Source organism: Myodes glareolus, chromosome 9 (assembly GCF_982192425.1).
Source record: "Myodes glareolus chromosome 9, mMyoGla1.1, whole genome shotgun sequence".
Classification (NCBI taxonomy): Eukaryota; Metazoa; Chordata; class Mammalia; order Rodentia; family Cricetidae; genus Myodes; species Myodes glareolus.
The window spans coordinates 15,405,416-15,431,496 of record NC_142034.1 but is presented as its reverse complement, the minus strand read 5'-3'; the positions used below and the strand labels follow the sequence as shown (position 1 = coordinate 15,431,496).

The window sequence follows — 26,081 nt, the reverse complement described above, 5'->3', positions numbered from 1 at the left end:
CAAATTATTAATGTTCCCATCAGGATTTAGTGACAGAGTATCAGGAGCATGCTTCTATTTGGTTCATTTTTTCGGAAAATGCTAACATGCAGCCCAGAGTGATCCTGAAACCCTGGTCCTCCTGCCTCTATGTTACAGCGTGTGCCACCATGCCTGGCTTTCATTTGACTCTTGACAAGTAAATTTTCATGACAGAAGCCATCCTCAGGTGAAACTAAACCATAAGTCATGAAAAACAAACGTGAGTCTGTACACCGACTGCCTCTGGGAACTCTGCTTGTTTTCTGGCTTAGCTGTAACCAGGACAGAGAAGGCTCACTGGTGAGTGCAATTCCCACAGGCCTGGTTTCCATTCCAGTGCCATTTCAGGTGTTCATGTGGAGTTAGAAGGACAACCTGCACAGGGTATCAAGGTAGAGGAAGGGGAATCTGAGTTCAAGGCCAGCCTAGTTATATTGCGAGGTCCAGGCCCGCTAGCACTACAGTTACTGTCTCAAAACAAAGCCAAAATGCTGGCCTAACACAAGTTGCCATGCTATAAAGGGAACATGACACTTAACAGTCGCATTAATTTGACCTCTCCCTCACTTTTGTCTTCCTGATGGGGATCCATGTAGTCCAGGGCAGTCTCAAATTTAGGATTACCTTTCCTTAGCCTTAACAGTTGTATTCCAGACACATTGTACAACTGTTTAAGTTCACAGAGACCAGCGATGGCTCGAGGGGAACCTGTTTCCACCACAGCAGACGCCTGTGCCTCTTCCTAACACAAACGACCAAGGCTCTGTGTGCATGGGCTCTAGCATCAGACTGACTTGTCGTAATCCAACTGTGGAAACCACTCACCTATCATCAATCAACCCATCAAGATTTTCTATTTTTTAAGAAAATTTATTTACTGAGGCGAGGGTTTGAGACTGAGTCTCACTATGTGTAGCTCTGGGTGTTTGGGAATTCACTAGATAAAGCTGACCTTGAACCCATAGAAAGCTTTTGTTCCTAAGTGCTGGGACTACAGTTTTGTGTGTGTGTGTGTGTGTGTGTGTGTGTAGGTCCTGGCGCTTATGTGGAGGGCAGAGAGCAACTCAGTGAGGCTGGCTCTCCCTTCCTGCTCGACATGGACAGGGCCTGCAAAGCTCGCGCTCCTCTTTACCCACTGAGCTCTCTACTGGCTTCAGTACAACTGTTTTTAGGAGACAATTTCATTATTTGGGAATGAGATCCTAGAAATCAATTTTTGTCATATCCTTGTCATATAGCTCATCTGAGACATGACACTGGAAGAGGGAATTTCCCAGCCCTGAGCAGGGAGAAGGATGGCAGCAGGTGAAGGACAGAGACATGGCAGGAGGCAGCAGGCACCAGGCTGGCTGGGAGTCCTAAGGGCTCCTCCATGTGGCATGGTCTCTGCAGCCAGAAACAGATGAGCTGGAACGGTTCTGATGGAGAAATACTTTCTCTGGGTCGACTCTTCAGAGATGGTCTGTTTCTTTTATTAACAGAAAACTATTCTCCAAATGTATGATAAGAAATTATAGACTTTTATCAAATCACAAATAAGTTTACTTAAAATCAGCTCAATCCCATATTTAAAAAACTTCCACTTCCATAATCTCCTTCCAGGGATGTCTACAGCCGAGAGTTGGTCTGTGGAACCCTGTAGCGGTGATGTGATGGCCCAGGAAGTCTCACTTCTCTTTAGACACCGAGGGATGATGGATGCGACCAAAGCTTTCTTCCCTGGATGGACAGCTGGAGTCACATAAAGAATTCCATCAAGCCAGGCATGGCGGCGCAACCTTTAATCCCAGCACTCTGGGAGGCAGACGCAGGTGGATCTCTGTGAGTTTGAGGCTAACCTGGTCTACATATCCAGTTCCAGGACCAGGCTACATGGTGAGATGCTGTCCCAGAAAAACCAAAACAAATAAAAAAATAAAAATAAAAGGAGAGAACTCCATGAAGTGTCCACGAAGGAGAACTGCTGCTGTCAGAAGAGCTCCAGCACTTCGATGGAGTACAGCCCTCTACTGCTCTTGTCCTGACTCAACCTCTGCAGTTCCCGAAAGCTCACTTCAATCTTGTTGAGCTCGGAATAGACAGAAATCTGAAGAAGAGAAAGACGCAGAGTAACTTCACCATAACTCTACATACAACATACTACTAATGGCTTTTCCAGGAACATTTTTGTTTTTTGGACTGGAATGAATCAATGGCCTTACGTATATATCATTCCCTCTACCACAAACCGATTCCCATCTTGACATAACCAAATATTAAAGATAAGGTAGATGCATTATAGTAATATTTAACTAGTTTTTTTAAAAAACAAACAAACAAGGTATTACTCGAGATAAGCCACAAGACAGGCCCCAAGAAGAGAACTACTCTCTAACACAGTGTTCTGAATGACACACTGTGCTCCCATCCAAACACATCACCCCACTCAGAATAAAATAATTAACCAAAAGAATTAAATAAACACAAACCTGAGATTTCACAAATTTGTAAAGATTAAGCAAAAGTCGTTTTGCTTCTGGTATCATTAAGATAACAGTAAAATTCGCATCTAGAAGTAGGCATATCCAATCCATAATCTGGAGAAAAATACAAAGATTAGTCCATTAATTCAAATTCATCACAAATCTTTTTTTTTCTTTTGTTTTTTTGAGACAGGGTCTCTCTGTGTAACAGCCCTGGATACCTGGGAACTCTCCGCTGTAGACCCTGCTGTCCTCCAGCTCACAGAGATTAGACTTCCACCTCCCAAGTGGTAGGATTAAAGGAGTGTGCTACCACTGCCAGGCTTTGTTTCATTCATTCACTCACTGCAGGAGCCGGGCGGGATGAAAAGCAGGCCTGCCCGTAGCTCCTTTCTACAGATGGCACCAACGTGGATAACTGCATCCACAGAAAGCCTGAGAAAGTTTGCAAAAAAAATAGAGTAAAGCATGTTTTCTTGGTAGCACCAATTTCTCAGGTCTACTCTACTTGCTAGAGGCAAGCAAGGCTCTCATCTAAGAGAGGCTTCCTGACTCAGCTTTAGCTGCAAAACTTTGTAGCTCATTAAGAGGTCCTGCCACGAAACACTTAAACGGTGTTGGTGAAAAACTGAATGCATGCTTTTCGGTTTTCAGCCGTAGCAGGAAAAAAAAAAAAAAGCTGCGCTGTTTTAAAATGCCGACTTTCTGGGCTGCCCTGCCAGGGCAATCTCTGACTGTTTCAGGCAGGCAGTCCGACTGAGTGTGGTCTGTGAGCAGAATGCTGTGGCTTGCTTGCTAGCAAGGACCTTGAAATGCCATAGAGTTGTGGCAGTGAACACAGCTCTGGTTGGTATCTCAGCCACAGGGCTGGAAAGCTAAGGAATGGGCTAATTCCAGCCGTAAAAGCCACAGTTTTAGTCCTCTCCTTAAATGCTCATGTGGTCAGAAAAAGAGAGATATACAGTAAAGAGAGATTCAAAGAGGAATAAAACCTCTAAATATTTTACAGTGTGTTAAAAATATATATGCAGGCTAAAAGTTAAAGTTCTTAATGTAAAAAAAGAAAGAAAGAGAGTAGTTAGGTGTGGTGGTACACACCTTTAATCCCAATGCCTGGGAGGCAGAGGCATATTGACCTCTGTGACTTCAAGGGGTAGAGGTAGATTGACCTCTATGACTTCAAGGTGTGGTAGCTTGCACCTTTAATCCCAATGCCTGGGAGGCAGAGACAGACAGATCTCTGAGAGTTCAAGGTGTTGTAGCACACACCTTTAATCCCAGCACTTGGGAGGCAGAGACAAGTGGATCTCTGTGAGTTCAAGGACAGCCTTGTCTACAGAGTTATTCCAGGACAAAGATATACAGAGAACCTGTCTCTAAAAGTAAAAGTAAAAATAAAATAAATAAAAGTTAAAATAAAGCCACATAAAGATGGAAAATACACAGAGAATCTTGATACTGTATGCTATTATGCTCTCTTTAAATTGTTTGAATGCTGAGGAAGGAGCAACAGCTGGTAAAAGATATTTGTTTATAAATGCTGCTGAACTAACCCAAGATAGATATGTTAAAAATACCTTAACTTCTGAATTTGGATCTAAGGATATGATACTTTGGAAAGCAGGTTCTTCTTTTGTTTTCACAGAGGATGAGACCCTGTGGATTGCTTCTATCCAATATGGTATGATAGACCACGTCCTCCTAAAAGGTTGCTGTAAACACCCTCAAGAAATTACTCCACTCAACTGCCGACTGAGATGAACCTGGCAGACAGGTTATACCATAAAAGACCTGATTAACTGCGCCCCTATACAGCAGGAAGAAGTTTGGAGAGAAATAGCTACGTCCATATTCCCAAATATTGTTTATAAATGGTCTTTTACATTTAAAGGGGGAAATGATATAGATATGAATAATTTCATTGGTATGGATTTTAAGGTCAATTTTGTTATATGTATATATATTTCTGATCTTCACTGATGTATTGTGATTTTGTAGTTCATTTTAAAAATGTAATGTATAATTAGAAAATATAGGTTGTTAATGGATAATCATCGATAATAGTAAAGCTTGCAGTAATGTTAGTCTGATTTTCTAGAAGTGCATAGATATATTTCAGATAGACATTCATATCTTTCAAAGACTACAGAGCATGGCATATAATGTTTTAATAACTTAGGACTTTTCATGACAATGAGACACGTCTGCTCCTGGCAGCACCAATCTACTTCAAGAGGAAGATGGGCATCGAAGAGGCTCCTTATGGAGTCTGATAGCCATTTGGGCAAGAAACTGCTCTTGCCTGGACTGTTATATAAACTGGACACAGAGAACCCGCAGAGAGAGGACTGCTAAACTTGCCTAAAGGTGAAATGATCTTTCGGGGTTCCTAATTCAAGAAAGAGTCTGCGAGACATTCTACAGGACACAGCAGATAGTGACTGAATTGCCTTTGAAATTTCCTTCTTTATGAAAATGTCTGCTGGATATTATGGACCTGAAGGCCAAAAATGGATGCCCCAACGATACAGAGGAACTTTGGGTGACTGTCCAGGCAGCGAGATGTCTCTATCATTTCTAGAGTTTTGGAAGTTGCTTACTTCTTGTTTACTTAGGTAATATTATATCCTTCTGGAGTCTTTGATGGAGTTGAAGAATGGATAGTCATAGTTATATTTTCCGTTATTATGATAAAGATATAGTTATAAATATTGTGACTGTAACTCTTGCTTGATAACTGTTTTGTTATATGTAATTTTACTATGTTAAAATGAAAGCCTTTCTTTTTTGTTTAAACAGAAAAAGGGGAAATGATGGAGGAGGGTTATCTGTCTATTGTGTTATTTTCATTGGTCAATAAAGAGACTGCCTTGGCCCCTTGATAGGACAGAAAGTTAGGTAGGCGGAGTAAACAGAACAGAATGCTGGGAAGAGGGAATTGAGGCAGAAGCCATGGAGCCAGCCACCAGGTCAGATATGCTGAATCTTTTCCGGTAAGCCACCACGATTACACAGATTATTAGAAATGGGTTAATATCAAGATATGAGAGTTAGTCAGTAACTAACTCTCTAGAGATAATGGGCCAGGCAGTGCTTAAATGAATACAATTTGTGTGTTGTTATTTCTGGGGCTATGCTAGCTATGCAGGAGCCGGGTGGGACGAAAAGCAGGTCTGTCCACAGCTCCGAGCCCTCACTACAACTCACTCAATCATTCATTAGTTTATTTATTCCTTTACTTACTCATTTGTTTATTTTGAATACAGTGTTTGTTTATATATTATGCATACAGTGTTCTGCCCAGAAGAGGGCACCAGATCTCATTACAGATGGTTGTAAGCCACAACTAAAGTGCTGGGAATTGAACTCTGGATCTCTGGAAGAGCAGCCAGTGCTTAACCGCTGAGCCATCTCTCCTGAAAGAGGATTTCACTATGTAGCCCAGGCTGTCCTGGAATTCACCACATAGATCAAAGATCTGTCTGCCTCTATCTCCCAAAAGCGCCGGTAATAAAGGTTATGCACCACCATCACGGCTAGAAAACAAATCCTTATGGAAGTCTGAACATTCAGTTTAGAGGTGGAGTAACTTCTATGAAGCATAAATATCTTCTTCCCGCTTTTATACGTTGTGAGATCTAATTCTGCAGGCAGCACTAGCCATCTTATGTAGAAGGCTGTGTCCTCTGCTGGTGTCTCCCATTGGCACTCTGAGCGCTTCAGTGGTGGAAGAAGATGACTGGTGTGGGTCCCAGGCCAGTCTGGGCTATGCTGAGACCCCAAAAAGACAAAAATAACACAGCCAGGCAGTGGTGGCATCCTAGAGCACAAAAGTTAAAATTTGGCTAGGAAAATTATACTGAAGGGACTCTGACTGTTGGCAATTCCCAGATGTTGGGAGGGGTGTCTATTTATCCAGTGGTACAGCCACTGGAAGTAGCTCCTGATCTAGAAGACGCCCTTCATGCATGCTCATGAAGGAGCACTAATCAGACTCAGTGGGTCACACACACACCCTCTAAATAAATCATGTGAAGGGCATGTCTCAGGAATAAAGGGCTTCATCAGAATAGGGAGAGAGAGGTAACAGGGAGAAAGACTGAAGTCACTGTATACTTAACACATGAACTGTCAAATAATAAACGAAAAAAGACACTAAAACAGTAGCAAGACAAACGACAGAAATTAACTCAATACACAAAGACCCGTTTATAAACACCTCCCCACAAACAGGAACTACAATAGAAAGATGGATAAAGAACCTAAGTAAATACCGTCTTACAAAAGAGAATAAAGCAAGAAAAACTACTTCACCCTCTATTGTCAAGAAACACAAGGCAATCCAGGGCAACACTGTTCCTATCTGATTAGCAAGGCTGAGAAGTTGGACAACAATAGCAGGTGTGGGCAGCGCGTGGGAACTAAGGGGCAGCAGTCCCAGTCACAACTCTTTGGAAAGGCATTCTGAAAACTGAAAACACATGCCTGCTTCCCTTAGTGTTTCTCTTGTGGGAATAAACCCACAAGGAAAGCCATGAGAAGATTAACACTTAAAGCTTATTTATGTAGCAAAACATGCAAGCAATGCACCAAGAGGGGATGAGAAAAGATGGATGTACCAGGCCAAGATAAGTCTGCAACACAGCACTGAGACAAAGAATTAACTTGCAGAATGTCACACACACTAAAGGTCTTGTGTCAGGGGGCTGGAGAAATGGCTCAGCGGTTAAGAGCACTGGCTGTTCTTCCAGAGGACCCGGGTTCAATTCCCAGCACCCACATGGCAGCTCACATCTGTCTGAAAATTCAGTTCCAGGGGACCTGACACCTTCACACCAATGCACATAAAATAAAAGATAAATAAATCATAAAAAAAAGGTCTTGTATCAGAAAGACAAAAATCAAAGACAGGAAGAATGTGTCTAGAATCAGTATTTCTAGACACAAAAAATACTTTTCTGAGTTTTTTGTTTGTTCGTTTTTTTGAGACAGGTTTTTTTTCTGGCTGCGCTGGAACTCACTCTGTAGAGCAGACTGGCCTCAAATTCAGAGATCTGCCTGTCTCTGCCCACCAAGTACTGCGATCAAAGGTGTGCGCCACCAATGCCCAGTTCATGAGAGAAACTTTTAATGTTGGTTATCTCTAAGAGAGGTTGGAGGAGCAGAGATACAAAGTTTATCTTTTTTTTTCCCTTGCTTTTTGAGGCAAGTTCTCACTATGAGAACTCATTATGTAGACCAGACCAGTCTTGAACGCATAGAGATCCACCCGCTCTGACTTTTGAGTATTAGGATTAAAGGTGTGTGCCACTACACCTGGTCCCAAAGTTTACTTTTGAAACCTTTTTGATACTGTAGAAACACTTCCCTACAAAGATGACTTAGGGATTCTGTAATCTGTAATTATGAATCTAGAAATCCATCTATTGAACAGAGAAGCCCTCTTCAATCCAATGATGTGCACAAGGGAGGAGGCGGCATCTTCCCATCTTGGTTACAGAACTACAAGGCTGACATTGTACGCCAAGGCTTCTGTACAAAAGTTGTCTTACCTGGCTCAGCGTTGGAGGGCTTACTCCAGGAAGCGTCATGGTGGCATTGCCACTACATTTCAGATAGAGGAAATACAAATACTGGAGAAATAGCTGTGGGAGGGGAAAACAGGAGCACAGCTTACCAATCTGGTAGAAAACGTTCTCTACAAATAAACCCAGCAGATAGCAGAAAAACGTTTACGATGCTGTTCAATTAAATTACGCATCAAACAAATGTTACAGGTTCTGGGGACAGAGTAAAACGGAGTCCCTGTCACCACCAAGGAGCTCTCTAGTTAGGACAGGAGGGTAATGAGCTCAGGTCATAAAAAACAGATCAGAAAAGAGAACTTTTCTCTTCTTTTTTCAGTTATTTTAAGAGTCCTTTCAATGACAACCTAAGATGGTTTAAGCTGGTTTCCAGCAGGGCAGACCTTGGAGCAAGGTCTCTCACCCACAAATCACCCTGGTTTCTGGAGCAATTCTCATCACATGTGGACCTCTCTCTTATGCATATAAAAGTATCCCACAGATTAGAATGGCCGACCAGTTGCTCAGAATTAAGCAGCACAATTTAGACCAGAAATAAAATGCACAGTCTGTGCAGAACACTTACCGTGATGTGCTTTGCAGGGATGTCCTTCAGGTGCGGCAGGAGGAAGGTCTCACTGTATGCTGAATGGAGAACTGCATTTCTACTCAGGACTAAAGGAAAATATTCAATAAAAAAAAAAAAAAAGGCTACCCTGCTACAAATCGTTCACTTCCTGGTTTACAAGAGGTCTAATTGCCAACACTCCTCTTTTTCTTTTTTAATGATTTATTTTTATATGCATGGCATTCTGCCTGCATGTGTGTCTATGTGAGGGATGTTTAACTTCTTGGAACTAGAGTTCAGTTGTGAGCTGCTATGTGGGTGCTGGGAATTGAATCCGGGTCCCCTGGAGGAGCAGTCACTGCTCTTAGCCACTGAGCCATCTCTCTAGCTCTTAGTATTCTATCTTCTTAATTAAGAAAATAGAAGAAAAATAAAAAAGAAAGAAAGCAGGCAAGTGAGACATAGTGGCATGCACCTGCGATTGTGGCACTCCAGGAGAGAAAAGGAGGATGCCAAGGCTATGTGAGCCACATCGCAAAACAAAATTAAATCAAACTAAATGACAAAAGAACCCTCAAAGAAAACAGACATCAATGTTGATGGAAGGTAGCTTGGAGGTAGAGTTTGACAAGTATGCATAGGACCATGGGAGTCATCTACTCTAACATACACACATGATTAATGGGGCAGGGGAGAGAGAGAAAAAAAAATGGGTTTAATAAATTAGTTGAAAGAAGAGTCTAATATAATCCATTTCAAGCAGACACTGAAAAAAACTGAGGAAAAAACTGAATCATGCCTTAGTTACTGCTTGGCATATAACTATATCCCTGACAGCAGAGCAACGGAACCACCTGGAAGGATACAACAGAGCCGCTCGCTTTGGGGCCACAGGACATGCGGTCACGGGGAAAGAGACGGTCTCCTTTGTTTCACGTTCAGGCTTTTTAGTTAACTGCTGACTGTCTTTACTGCAGCTACTGTCTTCGGGACTGAAGCCATTTTGAACAATTTCAGTTTGCTCCTCCATTTCCTTTTTTTCATCTTGTATGGTATCACTATAATCAAAAACTGACTCCATATTGATATTAATGTCTCGAAGACAGTCATCACCAATGCTACGATGTTAATTGAAAGCAAGAGGTTAATTTTTCTCATTATTTGAACCTCTGAAAGTTTATTTTCTAAGAAATCAACATTTTAGAAGTCAAATAAGTCACAGATTCCAATGATATCATGAGAATGAGATCACAGGTTTTAACTTACCTCAAGAAAAGTTTTAAGCAAGCGCAGGTGGTCGACTCGGGGATGTCAGGGAACTGTTGCAGACACAGCTGTAACATCTGCACATCTGTGCGCTCCAGAGCAATCTCCATCAGGCCAGGGCACAAGCTGAGATCAAAATTGAGACAATTACTATAAAATTACTATAATTAAAAAAAATCATTAAAAAAAATTAAAACTACAGTTCTAGGACAGTCACAGGCTACATTGAGAAACCCTGTCCTGAAAACCAAAATCCAACCAACCAAAACAACACACACACAGAACTAAATAAAAGAACAATTATTTGATGTAGGAGGGTCATCTGTCTATGTATTACTTTCATTGGTTAATAAAGAAACTGCCTTGGCTTTTTGATAGGGCAGGATTAGATAGTGGAGTAGACAGAACAGAATGCTGGGAGAAAGAAGGGCAGACACCATGATTCCCTTTCCCAAGACGGTAAGCCACGACCTCGTGGTGGCATACAGATTATTAGATATGGGTTAGTCAAGATATGAGAGTTAGTCAATAAGAGGCTGGAACTAATGGGCCAGGCAGTGTTTAGATGAACACAGTTTTCGTGTAAGTATTTCAGGTGTACACTAGCCAGGGAGCCGGGATCCTGGTGGGAACGCAGCCCACTGTTCCTTTTACAATTATTTTAATTTTTTGTTTGCTTGTTTTTTGAGGGTTTCTCTGTGCAGCCCTGGTTTTCCCGTAACTAGCTCTGTAGTCCAGGCTGGCTTCAACCGCACAGAAATCTAGCTGCCTCGGCCTCCAAAATTCTGGGATTAAAGACATGTGTTACCACCACCTGACTAAATAATTTATTTTATGAGTGTTTTGCCTGCATATAAGTCTGTGACCACAGCTGGGTGATGGTGGTGGTGCTTGCCTTTAATCCCAACACTTGGGAGGCAAAGGCTGGCGGATCTCAGTGAATTAGAGGCCAGCATGGTCTACAAAAGCAAGTTTCAGGCCAGCCAAGACTGTTACACAGAGAAACCCTGTCTTGAAAAACAAAACAGTATGACCACATGCATGCCTGCTGTCTATGAAAGTCAGAAGAGGGTACTGGATCCCAGGCACTGGAGTTACAGATGGTCGAGCCACCAAGTGGGTGCTGGGAAAATAAGCCCAGGTCCTTTGAAAGAAGAGGTTGGTCTCAAACTCATCCTCTCCCTGCCATGACCCATGAAGTGTCTCAATCACAGGCACGTACCATCACCACTGTCTTAGTTTCCCCAGCTGCTGTGGGAACCTATGTGACTCTCAGGCTGATGGAACTTTTTAAGGCTAGAATGTGGAAGAGTTTCGTATTTGGGGTTCAAGAAAAGTTAAGTGCTGAAAGGAGCTCAAGAGGCCATTCAGGTGGGACCCTAAAAACAGCAATGCTGAGAGAAGTGCAGACAGTGGAACAAGAGATGTTTAAGGAACTGGGCTATAGGCCATTTGTGTGGGATTCTGACCAAGAATCTGGCTTCATTCTGTTCACACCCTGATAACATACATGAAGTTGACCTGAGCAATAGCAGACTAGTTTGTTTCATAGAGGGAATTTCAAAAGTGATCATTTAGTTTGCTACTGAGAAACAACTTATAACTGTTAAAGAGATCAACACTCTTAACAAGAAACCTTTTGTGCTACACTGGACAATAGGAAAGCTGTCAAGGGCAAAACTCCATCCCTCAGAAGATCTATTTAGCAAAAATATACAGGTTCATTTAAAGAAAGTCTAACAGAAGGAGTCCTTGCTCCTCGAATGCAACTGCTTAGCAAAATGTTTCCATAGAGTCAGCAAAAAGAAGCTGATGTAGCTGTGATCCAAGTCACACCTCGAGCTTATAGCAAAGTCAGCAGTATTAATATACAGTAATGGCTTTGAGGGTAAAGACGCGAAAATTGAGACCAGGCAATGTGTGACAGGACTGGGGTCCCTGTAAAGAGGATGCACAAACCCACCGTGGGAAGCTGTGAAAGTCCAGTCACAGCTGCACCACTATGTGCAGCTATGTGCACCACTATGTGGTGCAGCTGATTTCATTACCACAACAGGAAACTAAAGGCAATGAAGATGACTACCACACCTCAGTGGCAATCTCTCTGGTATATATGTGTGTGTAGTGTGAATTCATACATGATCACTTATGAGTGAGTATCATGTAAATGTATGCTTGTGTCTGTGGAGGCCCTAGAGTAATGCTGAGTGGCTTCCTCCATCACCCTTCACCCTGCAACAAGCAGGGTGTCCCACTGAAGGTAGAGTCAGAAGTTTTGACTAGTTTTATCTTCACCTCTCAAGCATTGGGATTTACGTGGGCTGCCATAACCCACCATACTTTTTTTGGTTTTTCAAGACAGGGTTTCTCTGTATAACAGTCCTAGCTGTCCTGGAACTAGCTCTTATAGACCAGGCTGGCCTCAAACTCAGAGATGCCTCCTCTGCCTCCTGAGTGCTGGGATTAAAGGCGTGTGCCACCACTGCCCAGCCCCCACCATACTTTTTTATGTGGGTTCGGGGAGGTCAAATTGCAGTCCTCACATTTTACTCAGTGAGCCACCTCCTCGGGAACTACTTTCACACAAAAAAGTCACAAGTACAAAGAACAAGTTCAAAAGCATCCGAACATGAAGTGGGGACACACATGTACCTGTAGGAAAGCACACGCGTTTGGATGAGCTGCACCAGACAGTTCCGAGGATAAAAGGATGGCTCTGTTTTACATCTTTCCAGAAGTTCTGCTACTGTATCTCCAATCACAGTATGAAAGTCAGGTGTTGACTTAGCTAAAAATTTACGCAGTTCGACTTCAATATGTTTCTCTGAACCTTTCTGAAAGGGCAAAATTAAAGAATTTAGTCCGATACATTAAGAAATGTCACTGTTGAAGGAACGGCGGGCTGCTTTCCCGCCACCCGAATCCCGGCAAGCTTACACCCGAGATAATTACACAGAAACTATTCTTTTAAACACTGCCTGGCCCATTATCTGTAGCCTCTTATTGGCTAATTCTCACATCTTGCTTTAACCCATACTTAGTTATCTGTGTAGCACCATGAGGTGGTGGCTTACCAGGAGGATTCTAACCTGCGGCTGTCTAGGAGAGGAGAGTCATGGCGTCTGACTGCCTCTGCTTTCTTTCTCCCACAATTCCGTTCTGTCTACTCCACCCACCTAAGGGCTGGCCTATCAAAAAGGCCAAGGCAGTTTCTTTATTAACCAATGAAAGTAACACATAGACAGTTAACCCTCCTCCATCATGTCACTCTGAACTTAAAAACAACAACAAAAAACTTCAAAAAACAAAACTTGCCAGCACAACCTTCTTTCAAAGTATGAAGATCCATGCAACCCACTGAGACAAGGTGACTTCAATTTTACAACACAAAGTATGAAGATCCATGCAACCCACTGAGACAAGGTGACTTCAATTTTACAACACAAAGTATGAAGATCCATGCAACCCACTGAGACAAGGTGACTTCAATTTTACAACACAAAGTATGAAGATCCATGCAACCACTGAGACAAGGTGACTTCAATTTTACAACACAAAGTATGAAGATCCATGCAACCACTGAGACAAGGTGACTTCAATTTTACAACACACACACACACACACAGTAAGGGAAGTCCTGTATACGTGTTGCTTTTATTGGTTAATGAATAAAGAAGCTGCTTGGGCCTGTGATAGGACAGAATAGGGCAGGCCCGTGAAACAAGTGCTTTTACCACTGAGCCATCTCACCAGTCTGACTTCTAATTTTCTTTTTTTTTAATTTACCTTTATTATTGATAAAAGTTGTTTGGATCCTGGAACTTCTGGCTGTAAATTCATTTCAATATTTTTTTTCCTTAGCTGTAAGAGAATAATTCATTTTAGGCTTTCAAAAAAAATGTAGAAGACACATAAAAAATTTAGAGGACTATACAACAAATTAGTATACTTGGTATGCCCATACACTTAAAAATACTTATGTTAAGGATTTGTTCTAAAAGAAATTTTAGTTAGCTTTAATTTTTTGACACAAGTCTCTCTATATAGTCCTGGCTGTCCTGAAACTCACAATGTAGACAAGGTTGGCCTCAAACTCAAAGAGATCAACTTGTCTCTGCCTCCTGTGTGCTGTAATTAAAGTTATGAGACACCATGCCCAGCTATTTCTATTTTTTTGTGGATGCGTGTTTTGGCTGCATGTATGCAAGCGTACCATGTAAGTGCCTAATACCCATGGAGGCCAGAAGAGAAGTTAGATCCCCTGTACTGGAGTTATAGATGGCTTTGAGCTACCATATGAATGCTGGGAACAAACCTTGGTCTTTTATTTTAAGAGCAGGCAAAACTCTTAACTACCGAGTCACCTCTGCAGATTGCAGCTTCAAGATTTTCCCTTTAAGTATATGTCAACATGTTTCAGTGTATGTGTATGTAAATGGAGATGCCTGAGTTAGCTACAAAATGTCACTGGGTCTCCTGGAACTGGAGTTATAAGCACCTATGAGCTGTCTAAAATGAGTGCTGGGACCCAAACTTGAGTTCTTTGTAAGAGCTACAAGCATTCTTTACTACTGAACCATCTCTCTACCCCAACCACATATTTTTTTTTTTAAAAAAAGCTTAATGGTAAATAAAATGCTTTCATTACAACTTTGAAATGAGATAAAGACTTTTTTTTTTTTAAATTTAGGTTGGTCTGCAACTTATTATGAAGCCCAGACTATCCTCAAACTTCCAATCCTCCCTACTCGGCCTCCTAAGTGTTGAAATCAGAGGCACAAGTCACCACATCCAGCTTTGATAAACGTCTCTACTCAGAAGGGCATTACTGCTAATTGAAAACTGGCCTAGTTTCCTACCTGGGACTTAGTTTATTAACATACACATCTTTAAATATTAACACATGCTGGAGATGGAGAGATAGCTCAGTATAACCAGTGAGAACATTTGCTGCACTTGCAGAGGACCTGAGCTTGGTTCTCAGCACCCACATGGCAGTTCAAAACCATCTGTAACTCCAGTTCTAGGGAATCTGACTCTCTCATCCTTGGCTGGCTCCTGCATGTATTTAAAGCACATATATATACTTAGTCACATAAACATAAAATAAATACATATTTAAAAACAATTAGCTGAGCGGTGGTGGTGCATGTTGTTAATCTTAGCACTCAGGAGACAGAGGCAGGTGGATCTCTGTGAGTTCAAGGTCAACCTGGTCTACAGAGTGAGTTCTAGAACATCCAGGACTATAAAGAGAAAACCTGTCTCGAAAAAACAAAACCGAGTCAAAAATTAAGAACACCAACTAAATTCAATTAACAGGTAGATTTACAAGTATTAGATAAAGATTTTAAATTCTGCTGAAGCTTTATGCCAGCACTTGGGAGGCAGAGGCAGGCGGATCTCTGTGAGTTCGAGGCCAGCCTGGTCTACAAGAACTAGTTCAGGACAGGTTCCAAAGCTACAGAGAAACCCTGTCTTGAAAAAAACAAAAACAAACAAAACAAAAAAAGAGAGGTAAACAAACATGAAGGGTTAAGGCAGTGCCAGCTCTTCCTGTTTAATTTTACATTCCCAACAACATTACTCAGCCAACTACTGAACTTACAGTTCTTGACTGCTCTGCACTGTAGTGCTCAGGTTCGTATCCTGAACACGTTTCCCAGTTTACAAAATGGGGCATGGAATGAGTGCCTGCAGAAACACAAAACATAAATTACTGAACTATTCTGACTCAACATCATCAAATTAAAGGACAACAACAACAACAAAAAACAATTTAAATTTATACACAATTTAAGAGGGGCTTCAAACTAGGCAGTAGTGTGCATACCTTTAATCCCAGCATTTGGGAGGCAGAGGCAGGTGGTTCTTTGTGAGTTTGAGGTCAGCCTGGTCAACACAGTGAGTTCCAGGATGGCCAGAGATACACAGAGAAATCCTGTCTAGAAAAACCCAAAGAAAAGAAAAAAGAAACCAGGAACTAATAAATTTGTCTGTGTCGATAAAAAGAGTAAAGAGGTTCCAACCTGACTCTTGAGTATGCTTGAGCTTTCCAAGAGCGCCTGCCAGAGATGACACTTCACACTTGTATGGAATCACAGTTAGACATTTTCCATGCAGCATAAATAATGCTTCCCCATGATACCAGAGCTGAAAAAAAAAAAAAGTTTTAAAAAAGTCAGTACACACACACACGTATCCATATACACATATACATATACATGTATATGTTATATGTATACATACACACACACACACACACACACACATATATCCATCCATCCATCTATCCCCCGGAGACCTGACTCTACAAAGGCCCGTACCTTATTTTACTAGCACGTATTCACTGTACCAAATGATGGTTTCATTATATTTCACATACACTCAAAATCACTTTCCCTGGACCCTTGCTTACTGTCTCACCCGTTCTCCTGCTCCCCAATCTCTCTCTTCTTTCCATTGTCTCTGCTAAACTCTTATGTCTTATACGCAGCTAAGTCTAAATTCAGCCATGAGAGGAAATTCTGATTTTTAAAAACTTCCATCTACTTTCCCTACAAATGACATGTCATTCATAATGTAATAATACAGCACCGTCTTCATCCAGTCACTGATGGACTCATGCGCTGACTCTTTTGTTGTTTTGAGATAGCATTTCTCTGTGCATTCCTGGCTGTCCTGGAACTCACTCTGTAGGCCAGGCTGGCCTCAGACTCACACAAATTCACCTGTCTCTGCCTTCTGAGTGCTGGGATTAAAGGCATGTGCTACCACTGCTCGCTAGTCTGATTCTTTATCTCAAATTTACCATGTAACAGTAAAATTCCACAAGCTATCTCAGAATAACAAAAGATATTCTTTTTCTATTTTTTCCCCAAGACATAGGGTTTCTCTTGTATAGTCCTGGCTGTCCTGGAAGAAGACCTGAGAGATCCACCTGTCTCTGTCTCCTGCGTGCTGGGATTAAAAGTGCACCACCACTGTCCTGCAAAATTTTAATTCTTTACGTAGTTCCATGGTAACATTTAAAGGTCAGTTTATTAGGAATAGCAATACCTTAGGTTATAGTTTAATACACAAAAATAAAGAGTGAAAATGAAAGCAGAGCTAAAAACCAAACTAACTGCTCTCTTCTGACCTAAAATTAGGTATAATTTAGTGCTTTGAAACTCCAGTTAACAGTGGCACACGCCTTTAATCCTAGCCTTTGGGAGGCAGAGGCAGTCGGATTTCAGAGTTCAAGGCCAGCCTGGTCTACAGGGCAAGTTCCGCAGTCAGGACTACAGAGACACCTCAAAAAAGCCAACAAACCAACAAAAACAAAACAAATGAAAGTCATAAGTATATAGAAAATGTTAAAACAAAACCTCAACCAAATGTAATCTCTTAAGTAAAAAAATAAATTATAAGTCAGGTGTTGATGGTGGTGCACATCTTTAATTCCAGCACTTGAGACGCAGAGACAGGCAGCTGTCTATGAGTTGGAGGCCAGCCTGGTCTACACAGTAAGTTATGGGATGGCCAGGACTGTTACACAGAGAAACTCTGTCTTGAAAAACCAAAAAGTAATTCTTGTTTTCCTCAGAAGATTCTCAATAAAAACCCAAATAATTAAGAGCATGATGGCAGACATACACAACTCCAGCAATTAGGAGGCCAAGACAGGAGGACTGTAACTCTGAGGCCACCCTGGGCTACAGAGTAACACCTTACCAAAAGCAAAACCCACACCCAAACCGGAACAAAACAACAAAACCAAAACCAAAATCAACCAAGGAAAAATAAAAAAATCAAACTTACTTAAAAACTCAAACTCAAATCTGAACAAAACAACAAAACCAAAACCCATCAACCAACAAAAAATAAAAATAAAAAAAAATCAAACTTACTTGTCCACTGGTTCCTTGTGGCAGCTCTTTTGATGTCTGTAATGTTTGAAACTTTATGTTCCATATGGAGAGGCATTCTATAATGTAAGATACAAAAGTTCAGAAACAGACCTAAATAGAAACACCTAATATCATGGCGTGAAGGACAGAGGCAGAGGTGAATACACAAGTTTGCTTCATGTATAAAAGTGAGTGACTGCCACAGGAATTCAAACAAGTGAGGCACAGGATAGGTAGAAAGAGTGGAAAAGCCCTAGAAGGTCACAATAGCAGATCTCAGTTTGTAATGAAAACAACATTCAAGAAGAATTCCATTGAATTCCATCAATTACAAATCAGCATCAAACTCTTAGACTAAAGAAATATGTCCTCACCCTCCATTAAGTCAGCATTACCCTGAGACCAAAGGCAAAGCTCACACACATACATGCACTATAAAAAACTTAGCAGAGGGGGGCTGGAGAGATGGCTCAGAGGTTAAGAGCATTGCCTGCTCTTCCAAAGGTCTTGAGTTCAATTCCCAGCAACCACATGGTGGCTCACAACCATCTGTAATGAGGTCTGGTGCCCTCTTCTGGCCTGCAGACATACACACAGACAGAACATTGTATACATAATAAATAAATATTAAAAAAAAAAACAACTTAGCAGAGCTGCAGGGATAAGAGTGACATATAGAGCTGGGCGCTGGTGGCGCACACCTTTAATCCCAGCACTTGGGAGGCAAAGGCAGGAGGATCTCTGTGAGTTCGAGGCCAGCCTGGTCTACAAGAGCTAGTTCCAGGACAGGCTCCAAAGCTACAGAGAAACCTTGTCTTGAAAAACAAAACAAAACAAAAAAGAGCGACATATAGAACCAGATGTGTTTTTACAGCCTAGAAAGAAAAATTGAAAAGGAAACAACATTTTATTAGCATCTAAAGGAATAATTTAACCAAGGAAGGAATGACTGAAGGTACAGTATAAATTATGAAATTCTGATTGCAGAAATTAAGGAGTTCATGAACTGAAAGATGGCATTGGGCACAGTGGCACACAACCGCAATCTCAGCCCTTGGGAAGCTGGGATAGGAGGATCCTGACATCAAGGCCAGCCTGGGCTACATAGAAAGATTCTGCTGAAAACAAAGAAAGATGATGGAGACTGGAGGCTAAAAGCTAAGTTTGATTCTTAGGTGACTTCAGTTACCCTTAGAAGCTGGAAGCGGAGGTCCCAGGACTGCTACGTGGTCTTGATCCAGGATGGTGATGGTAGCACCATTTCGAGCACCACCAGACACAACTGCCTTGAGCATCAATGCTCTACCCAACCTCTGGTTGTTTTCAGTGTCACTTGAATATAATGGTATCAAGGTTTCATATGCACACCCATCAGAGCCTGTTGGAAAGCAAGTATTTATTGTTTAGTAATGGGGAAAGGACAGTTTGTATCTACTGTAGTTAAATGTATTAGGATGTTTATAAGACTACAAATCTATAAATAACTCAGAACTTTGAACAACCATATCACTGTAGACGAATCTGTAATGTACACAACCCTCTAGCAGTCTTCCATGACAACCTCTGTTATTAAAGAAAACTTACTCAATGACACCAGGGAGATGAATTTCCCATCCACACGTGCAGTAAAATTTTGTTTAATAGATTTTTCTTCTTTTCCAAGTAAGAGTGTGTATTTGCTTAAGCCATGTGATTTGCACAATTGTACATAAGCAAAATAATTCCCATGCTGCAAGAAAAAAGTTGTTTTGTAAATATTCCCAGTCCAACTAACTACAATTAAGTGTCAAAATGACAAGTTATTGCTCCATTCTAATTACTTCAATAAATACTTAAAAGCTGCTTGCCCAGGCTGGGTGTGGTGGCATGAACCTGTAATCCCAGCACTTGGGAGGCAAAGACAAGAAAAATGCAATAAAGTCCAGGCTAGCCTGGTCTACACAGTGAGTTCCAGGCTACTGAAGACTGTAGAGAGCTGTACCATTGAGCTACATACCCATCCCTTGTCCCTTCAGACAGTGTCTCACTATGTAACCCTTCTAACCTCAAACTCTTCATCCTCCTGCATCAAGTTCCTGAGTTCTGGGATTACAGGCATGCACCACCACTGCCCAGCTTCATTCACATGGGTCTTTTATACCATAAAAATGAAGTTAATGAATTAATCTGCTAAAAAAAGTTGGTTTAATCAGGGGTACAGACAGTCGTAACTAGCACTTTAATGGTCACAAAAGAAACAACCTTCTAAAATAGTAAAATTACACTTTAGTTTTTAAATAACAAGGTGACTTTAAAAATGTAACAAAGACCAGAAATTAAAGATGTCACTTACTTTTTCAGTAATAAAAATTAAGGCAGGTTGCTTAAAGACCATGAAAAACTCTGACCACCTTTTAAAAAGAAAGAAAAATTAGAAAACACAAAATCAGTTGAGAAATGTTATTTACCAGTTAAACTTGAATAACTATTACGGTGTTTTTGTAGCCAGGACAACAGAGAACCCCTACTTCAGTAGTTAAGAGTTGTCACTTGTCAAATGCATTTCTGGAGATAGTGGATGTTGTTACACTTCCCAGACAATAATGAAAACTGTGAGGTTGTGGCAGAGAGGAGTCTTCAGTCCTTTCAGGACTTAAACTGAGTTCATCCCGCTTTCATCAGAATTACTTTGGGGACTAGCATTCTTAGGATAACATTAGAATCTTAACTGCCTTTTACAAGCAACAGAGAGTAAGCCACAGGGAAGCTAAAAGACCCATGACCAGAGCAGCATTGCCAGCCTGTGCCAAAGTGGTGACTTGAACCCAAAGGTCACCCACTGTTGAACAGCTGCTCACACCTTAGAGGAATGCACGGGTCAGTCTTAGAAACAGCTGTCCACGTGCTCACTTGCTCAGCACTGCCTTTGCTTTCAGGAATTTAGTTTGTACTAGGTAGAGGCCATGAGTTAAATGAACAGGAAATGTGACAGAGTGATGAGCAAGGGTAAGATGGGGAGTCAAGAACTGTCTGACCATCACACAAAAGAGCTCCTTATTCACCATCAGTCCAGAGCCTATGAAAGCAGAGGCCTGCAAGCACCACCATCACCTCTTGCTACCGAGGAATGGTCTCTTCAGGGGAAAGGGCCGTGGCTCGGCAGTTGGGCAATATGACAGAACCAAAGAGCTTGTACTTTTGGTTTTATCCATTCAATCCAGAAATAGCTGACTATTCAGGTCTCTGACTTTTGATCGGGATTATGGTTGTTTCCACATCATCTATGACCTCATAGGTTCACAGGCTCCTGGAGACTTTGTTGAGTGTCTCCTAAATGTTGTTTTTGCTTTGTTTTACTTTTTCTTTATTTCTTTTTGAGACAGGGTATCTCTGTGTAACAGTCCTGGCTATCCTGGAACTTGCTTTGCAGACCAGGCTGGCCTCAAACTCAGAGATCTACTTGCCTCTGCTTCCTGAGTGCTGAAATTAAAGGCCTGTGCCACCACTGTCCAGTTTCTTTTCTTTTTTTAAATATTTATTTATTATGTATGCTGTGTTCTGCCTGCATATCAGAAGACGGTACTAAATCTCGTTAAAGACGGTTGTGAGCCACCGTGTAAGGTTGCTGGGAATTGAACTCAGGACCTCTGGAAGTGCTGTCTGTGCTCTTAACCTCTGAGCCATCTCTCCAGTCCTGTTTTGTTTTGTTTTTAAAGCAAGGGTTTCACTATGTAGCTCCTGTTGGCCTAGAACCTTTTATGCAGACCAGCCTGGCCTCAAATCAGAGCTCTGATTGCCTTTGTCTCCCTAGTACTATATCCAACAGTAAGTGGGACTTACTTAGGATAATTCTGTCTTGGTTTTCCAGGGACTAATGCTAGCTTCAAATATGCTAGGCAGGGATACACTGAATTATATCACAGCTCTTTATGTTTCTAAGCAAAACCACATTTAAACATAGTAAAGAATGCAGTGAAGTAATGCAGAGCACATTTTCTTCTGGTAGAAATTCATACACAAGCACTGGAACTTACTTGATCTCTTCCTCATCAGGAATGACAGCTTCAATGTTCTGTTGAGGCTCTGTAAGCAAGGCCTCTAGCCCACGAACAGCACCCCTTCGGAACAGCACCAGTGGTTCTGTTCTTTGTACTGAGTGGATCCTATGGACTTCGGCCGACAGCTGGAAAGAGTGTTCCGAATATTTAGAAAGTGTCTAGCTTTGTCGTCTGGGCTGACCCTGGACTCATGATTGTAGCCTCTCAAGTGACATTATATGACATTACCAGCATGTGCCATCATACCTCACCTAAAAGACGTCTTAAGAGACTAATTTATGGAGGGCACACCTTTAATTCCAGCACCTGTGAGGCAGAGGCAAGGTCAGTCTTACACAGTTAAGACAGGGAGGGGGGGCAGGGACGGGACACTACAGACATAGGTAGAGACAGACTGACACACGCACCAAGCTGGCTTCAAACTCAGATCCACCTGCCTTTGCTCCGTGAGTTATGGATTAAAGGTGTGTGCCACCACTGCCCATCAAGATTTATTATCTTTAACAGTCTACCACCACCCTGTGTCTGTCCCACTTTAATACTGTAAATTGAACCTAGGCCTTAGACAGGCTAGGCAAGTATTATACCACTGAGCTAACCCCCAGCCCCACAGGCAGTGAAAAGATAAATCAAAAAATCATCTGGTGAGATGATAGGAAAGGCTCTGGCTGCCAAGCCTAACAAAGGGTGAGAAAGATAGCTAACATCTCCAGATTCTTAGGAAACAACACAGAAGTTCAAGAGTCTATGCGACGGCACTACTTGAATTAGTACTGGACTTGAATTAGTCCACTCAGGATTCTAAAACTTATCAATTACATATAACTAACTTTTAGCTTATGTTCATTGGCATTTTGCCTGCATGTATGTCTGTGTAAGGATGTCAAAAGCCCTGAAACTAGTATTAGACAGTGTGAGTTGCCATGTAAGTGCTGGAAATTGAACCAGGGTCCTCTGGAAGAAGAACCAGTGTTCTTAACCACTGAGCCACCTTTCTAACCCAAAATGCATCAATTATTTTACACACACACACACACACACACACACACACACACACACACTACTTTGTAGGTTAGACATTTAGAAATAGAAATTAGTTTGGATAGGGTTTAACTACATAGCCCTGGCTGGCCTGAAACTTCCTACATAGACCACACTGGCCTCACACTCAGAGAGATCTGCCTATCTCTTCCTCCAGGGTGCTGAGATGAAAAGTATTCACCAAGGGCTAGCTGGTGAGATGGCTCAGAGGTTAGGAGCTCTGGCTGCTCTTCCAGGTTTCAGGTTCAATTCCTAGCATTCACAAGGTGGCTCACAACTGTAACTCCAGTTGAAGAGGATCTGATGTTTCCACAGACATATATACAATACACCAATGCACATAAAATACAAATAAATAAATCATTTTTTTTAATGGGGGCAGGAAAGATGGCTCAATGGTTAAGAGCACTGGCTGGCCTTCAAGAATACCCGGGGGTTCAATACCAGCATCTATATGGCAGCTCACAACTGTCTGTAACTCCAGTTCCAGGAGATCTGGCACCCTCACACAGGTAGATATGCAGGCAAAATACCAATGCTCATTAAAAAAAAAAAGCATGAGATGTTTTGTTTTTTTTTTTGAGATCCTAATTTTTATCACTGAGAAAAATCAGCACACTTTAGGTCACTAGCAGAATATAAATACCTAATTATTGTTCTTTTTTAGGTTATTACATATTGCTCTTAAAATGTACAATATAGAAACTTTGTAGGGTCTATTCCAAACTCCAATCATTACTTATTTTTTAAAACATTTATGTGTATGTATATGTGTGTGCACCATGTGCAGGCAGAAGACTACAAAGGCCCAAGAAGGCATCAAGATTCTTTACAGGTGGAGTTACAGGTGGTTGTGCGCCATCATGTGGGTGCTGGGAACTGAATTCCAGTCCTCTGCAGGAGCATCAAATGCTCTTAACTGTACAGTCGTCTCTCCAGCCCCGTTCGTGAACTATTTAAACCATCAGTCTTTATGGGATAATAAAGCCGCATTTTCTAATCTACTCATAGGTGAGCTGAGATAGTTATCATGATCTATAAGAAAACAGCTGGAAGGGGAAACTCTCTACAGTCATAGGCTCCTTTGCCCAGAGGCAATATAATAAATAACAAACGTGAGATTACGAGTTATTCCATTTCACCAAGAATTAAATATGTCAGAAAGCATAAAGACTCACCGTAGCTTTAAATACTCTATCCAGGTTTACATCTTCATTATTCCATATTCTCAAAACCTTAAAGTCAAAGTACACTTTAATTAGTACTCCATAGCCTATTTACATGTTACACACACTAATACACTTTTAACTTTACCTTATGGTCATGTACCACTACATACTCTCCGGTCTGAAAGTTGCACACAGCTGGACATGTCACAGTCTGACCTTGTTTCACTGACCAGCTGCCCAAGGGTTTCTGATCGGAAACCTGGAGAAAGAATACAAAATTCAAGTCTTCAGCTTCAGACATTAGAACAATTAGATGTACCAAACAAGACAAGAAGCTACCGAATGACAGTACTGAACACGATTCCTAATCTATGAAGTACCTAAATTAAAACAATGAAGACTGGCAGAGTGGGCTACCAGGGGCTGGAGGAATAGTTATTTTTTATTTGTTGGAGATGGTCTTTCTGTGTCGTCTAGGCAGGCCTCAACTTCCAGCATGAAGAGTTACTATGTATTTTTAATTACATGTATGTATGTATTTATTTGTGTATGCACACACATATATGAGTTCAGAGGCTAGAGAACTACTTTCAGGGGTCAGACCTTTTCCTTCCACCATGTAGATTCGGGGCACCGAATTCCGGTCATCAGACTTGGTGGCAAGTGCCTTTATCAGCTGAGCTACCCCATCAACCCTCCGAACTATTAATGTGTTCAGATTTTCAGTTTTATAAGATGAAGAGTTCTGGAGATGGATACGGGTGATGGCTGTACACTAATGCAAATGTAAATAGGTAATGTAAATACACTTCACTATATGTACACTTAATAACGGTTATGATGACAAACGTATTCTTTAAAAACAAACAAACAAAAACAACACACAAGCAAAAATTAGGTATGGTGGTAGCCTCAGCTCTGGGGAGGTTGAGGCAGAAGGATTGCAAATCCAAAGCCAGACCGGTCTCATACTAAACAAAACATTCCCAAAACTCTTCACTAAAACTAAACAAATTCATTCTAGACATTTTTATAAACAATGATACATTTAAAAATGTACTGATTACAGGTGGAACAGAGGCAAGGAAAGTCAGGTTGGTGTAAGTGGGGTCCGGTCCACTCAATTCCCATCACCTACTGTATTCCTCTGCAGAAACTGCCCAGTCAGCGGAGAGCCTAAAGACAGAACAGTTTGAGGGAATCTAAACCAACAGTGTACAGGGGATTGTTGGCAGACTGTCCCCAGCAGGTGGGTAACTGTTTAGTGACACAAGAAACTGCTCAGAATGCCAGATTAAAAACTTACTTTCTAAATGATTCGAATTAGCAAGGTTGTAAGTGGGCTGGGCCAGGAATCAGGCTGCAATGCAGGCGAGATTGCGACGTTCTAGCTCTCAAATTCGGGTTTCGCAGTGTTTAAACAGAACTGTCCAATCTTTCCATAATACTAAGGACTCTTCTGTCTCGTCAACCCCCTCCCGACAAACCCAAAAAACAGCAAGGAGCGGAGGGTGAAGCGATAACATCTTCTACCGGTCAGTTGTCACCCTCTGACGCTCAATCTCCGCCCGACCCCTCGGGAAGCAAACCGCAGGGGGACAGAAAGTCCCTGGGTCAGGCTCCGGGAGAAGAGAAGGGGAGGCACCGGTTCCCAGCGTGTCCCACGTGCAGCGAGACACTGCCGCCTGTCACTCAGAAACATGCCAGTCCTCACAGCAAACAGCTTCCGAGCCTCCTTCGCGTCCCACCGCGGGACCACGGGGCTCTGTCAGGCCCGCTCCCGGCTTTCCTTGCCAAGCTAGGAGAAATTCGAGCCACCCGCCCCCGGCTTCGGACAGAGGCGAACGACACCCGGCCGCTCTCGCCGCCCTCACCTTGTAGAGGACGACAGTCCTGCCGCTGTCCGTCACTAGGAACTGGTCGGCTTTGTCAGTCTGCTCTACACCTAGGAATCCTTCAGGCCCGGCGCCCAAGACTGCGGTAGACAACGTGAATTCTTCTTCCAGGGCTGCCATTTTGCCTGGCCTGCAGCCAGCGCATCCCTCCCAACAGCCTTTGCGC

General features: G+C 41.9%; 1 protein-coding gene across 2 annotated transcripts; it reads right to left on the bottom strand.

The window, feature by feature from the left end:
* Positions 1-1,471: 1,471 nt before the first annotated feature.
* On the bottom strand, positions 1,472-26,081 carry Nol11 (nucleolar protein 11). Of its 2 annotated transcripts, none has more exons than XM_048446053.3 (18): positions 25,895-26,081; positions 24,166-24,279; positions 24,030-24,086; positions 21,787-21,935; positions 20,106-20,163; positions 19,358-19,502; positions 18,963-19,151; positions 17,774-17,850; positions 15,911-16,034; positions 15,490-15,575; positions 13,668-13,742; positions 12,534-12,715; positions 9,882-10,007; positions 9,482-9,733; positions 8,634-8,712; positions 8,036-8,128; positions 2,490-2,597; positions 1,472-2,107 (listed from the first exon to the last, which is right to left on the bottom strand). In XM_048446053.3, the coding sequence occupies exons 1-18, from the start codon at positions 26,033-26,035 to the stop codon at positions 1,991-1,993; spliced, it is 2,172 nt and encodes a 723-aa protein (XP_048302010.1). In that variant the 5' UTR covers positions 26,036-26,081; the 3' UTR covers positions 1,472-1,990. The 2 variants fall into 2 exon arrangements, with proteins under 2 accessions (XP_048302010.1, XP_048302011.1); XM_048446054.3 differs by having other exon boundaries at positions 9,482-9,673.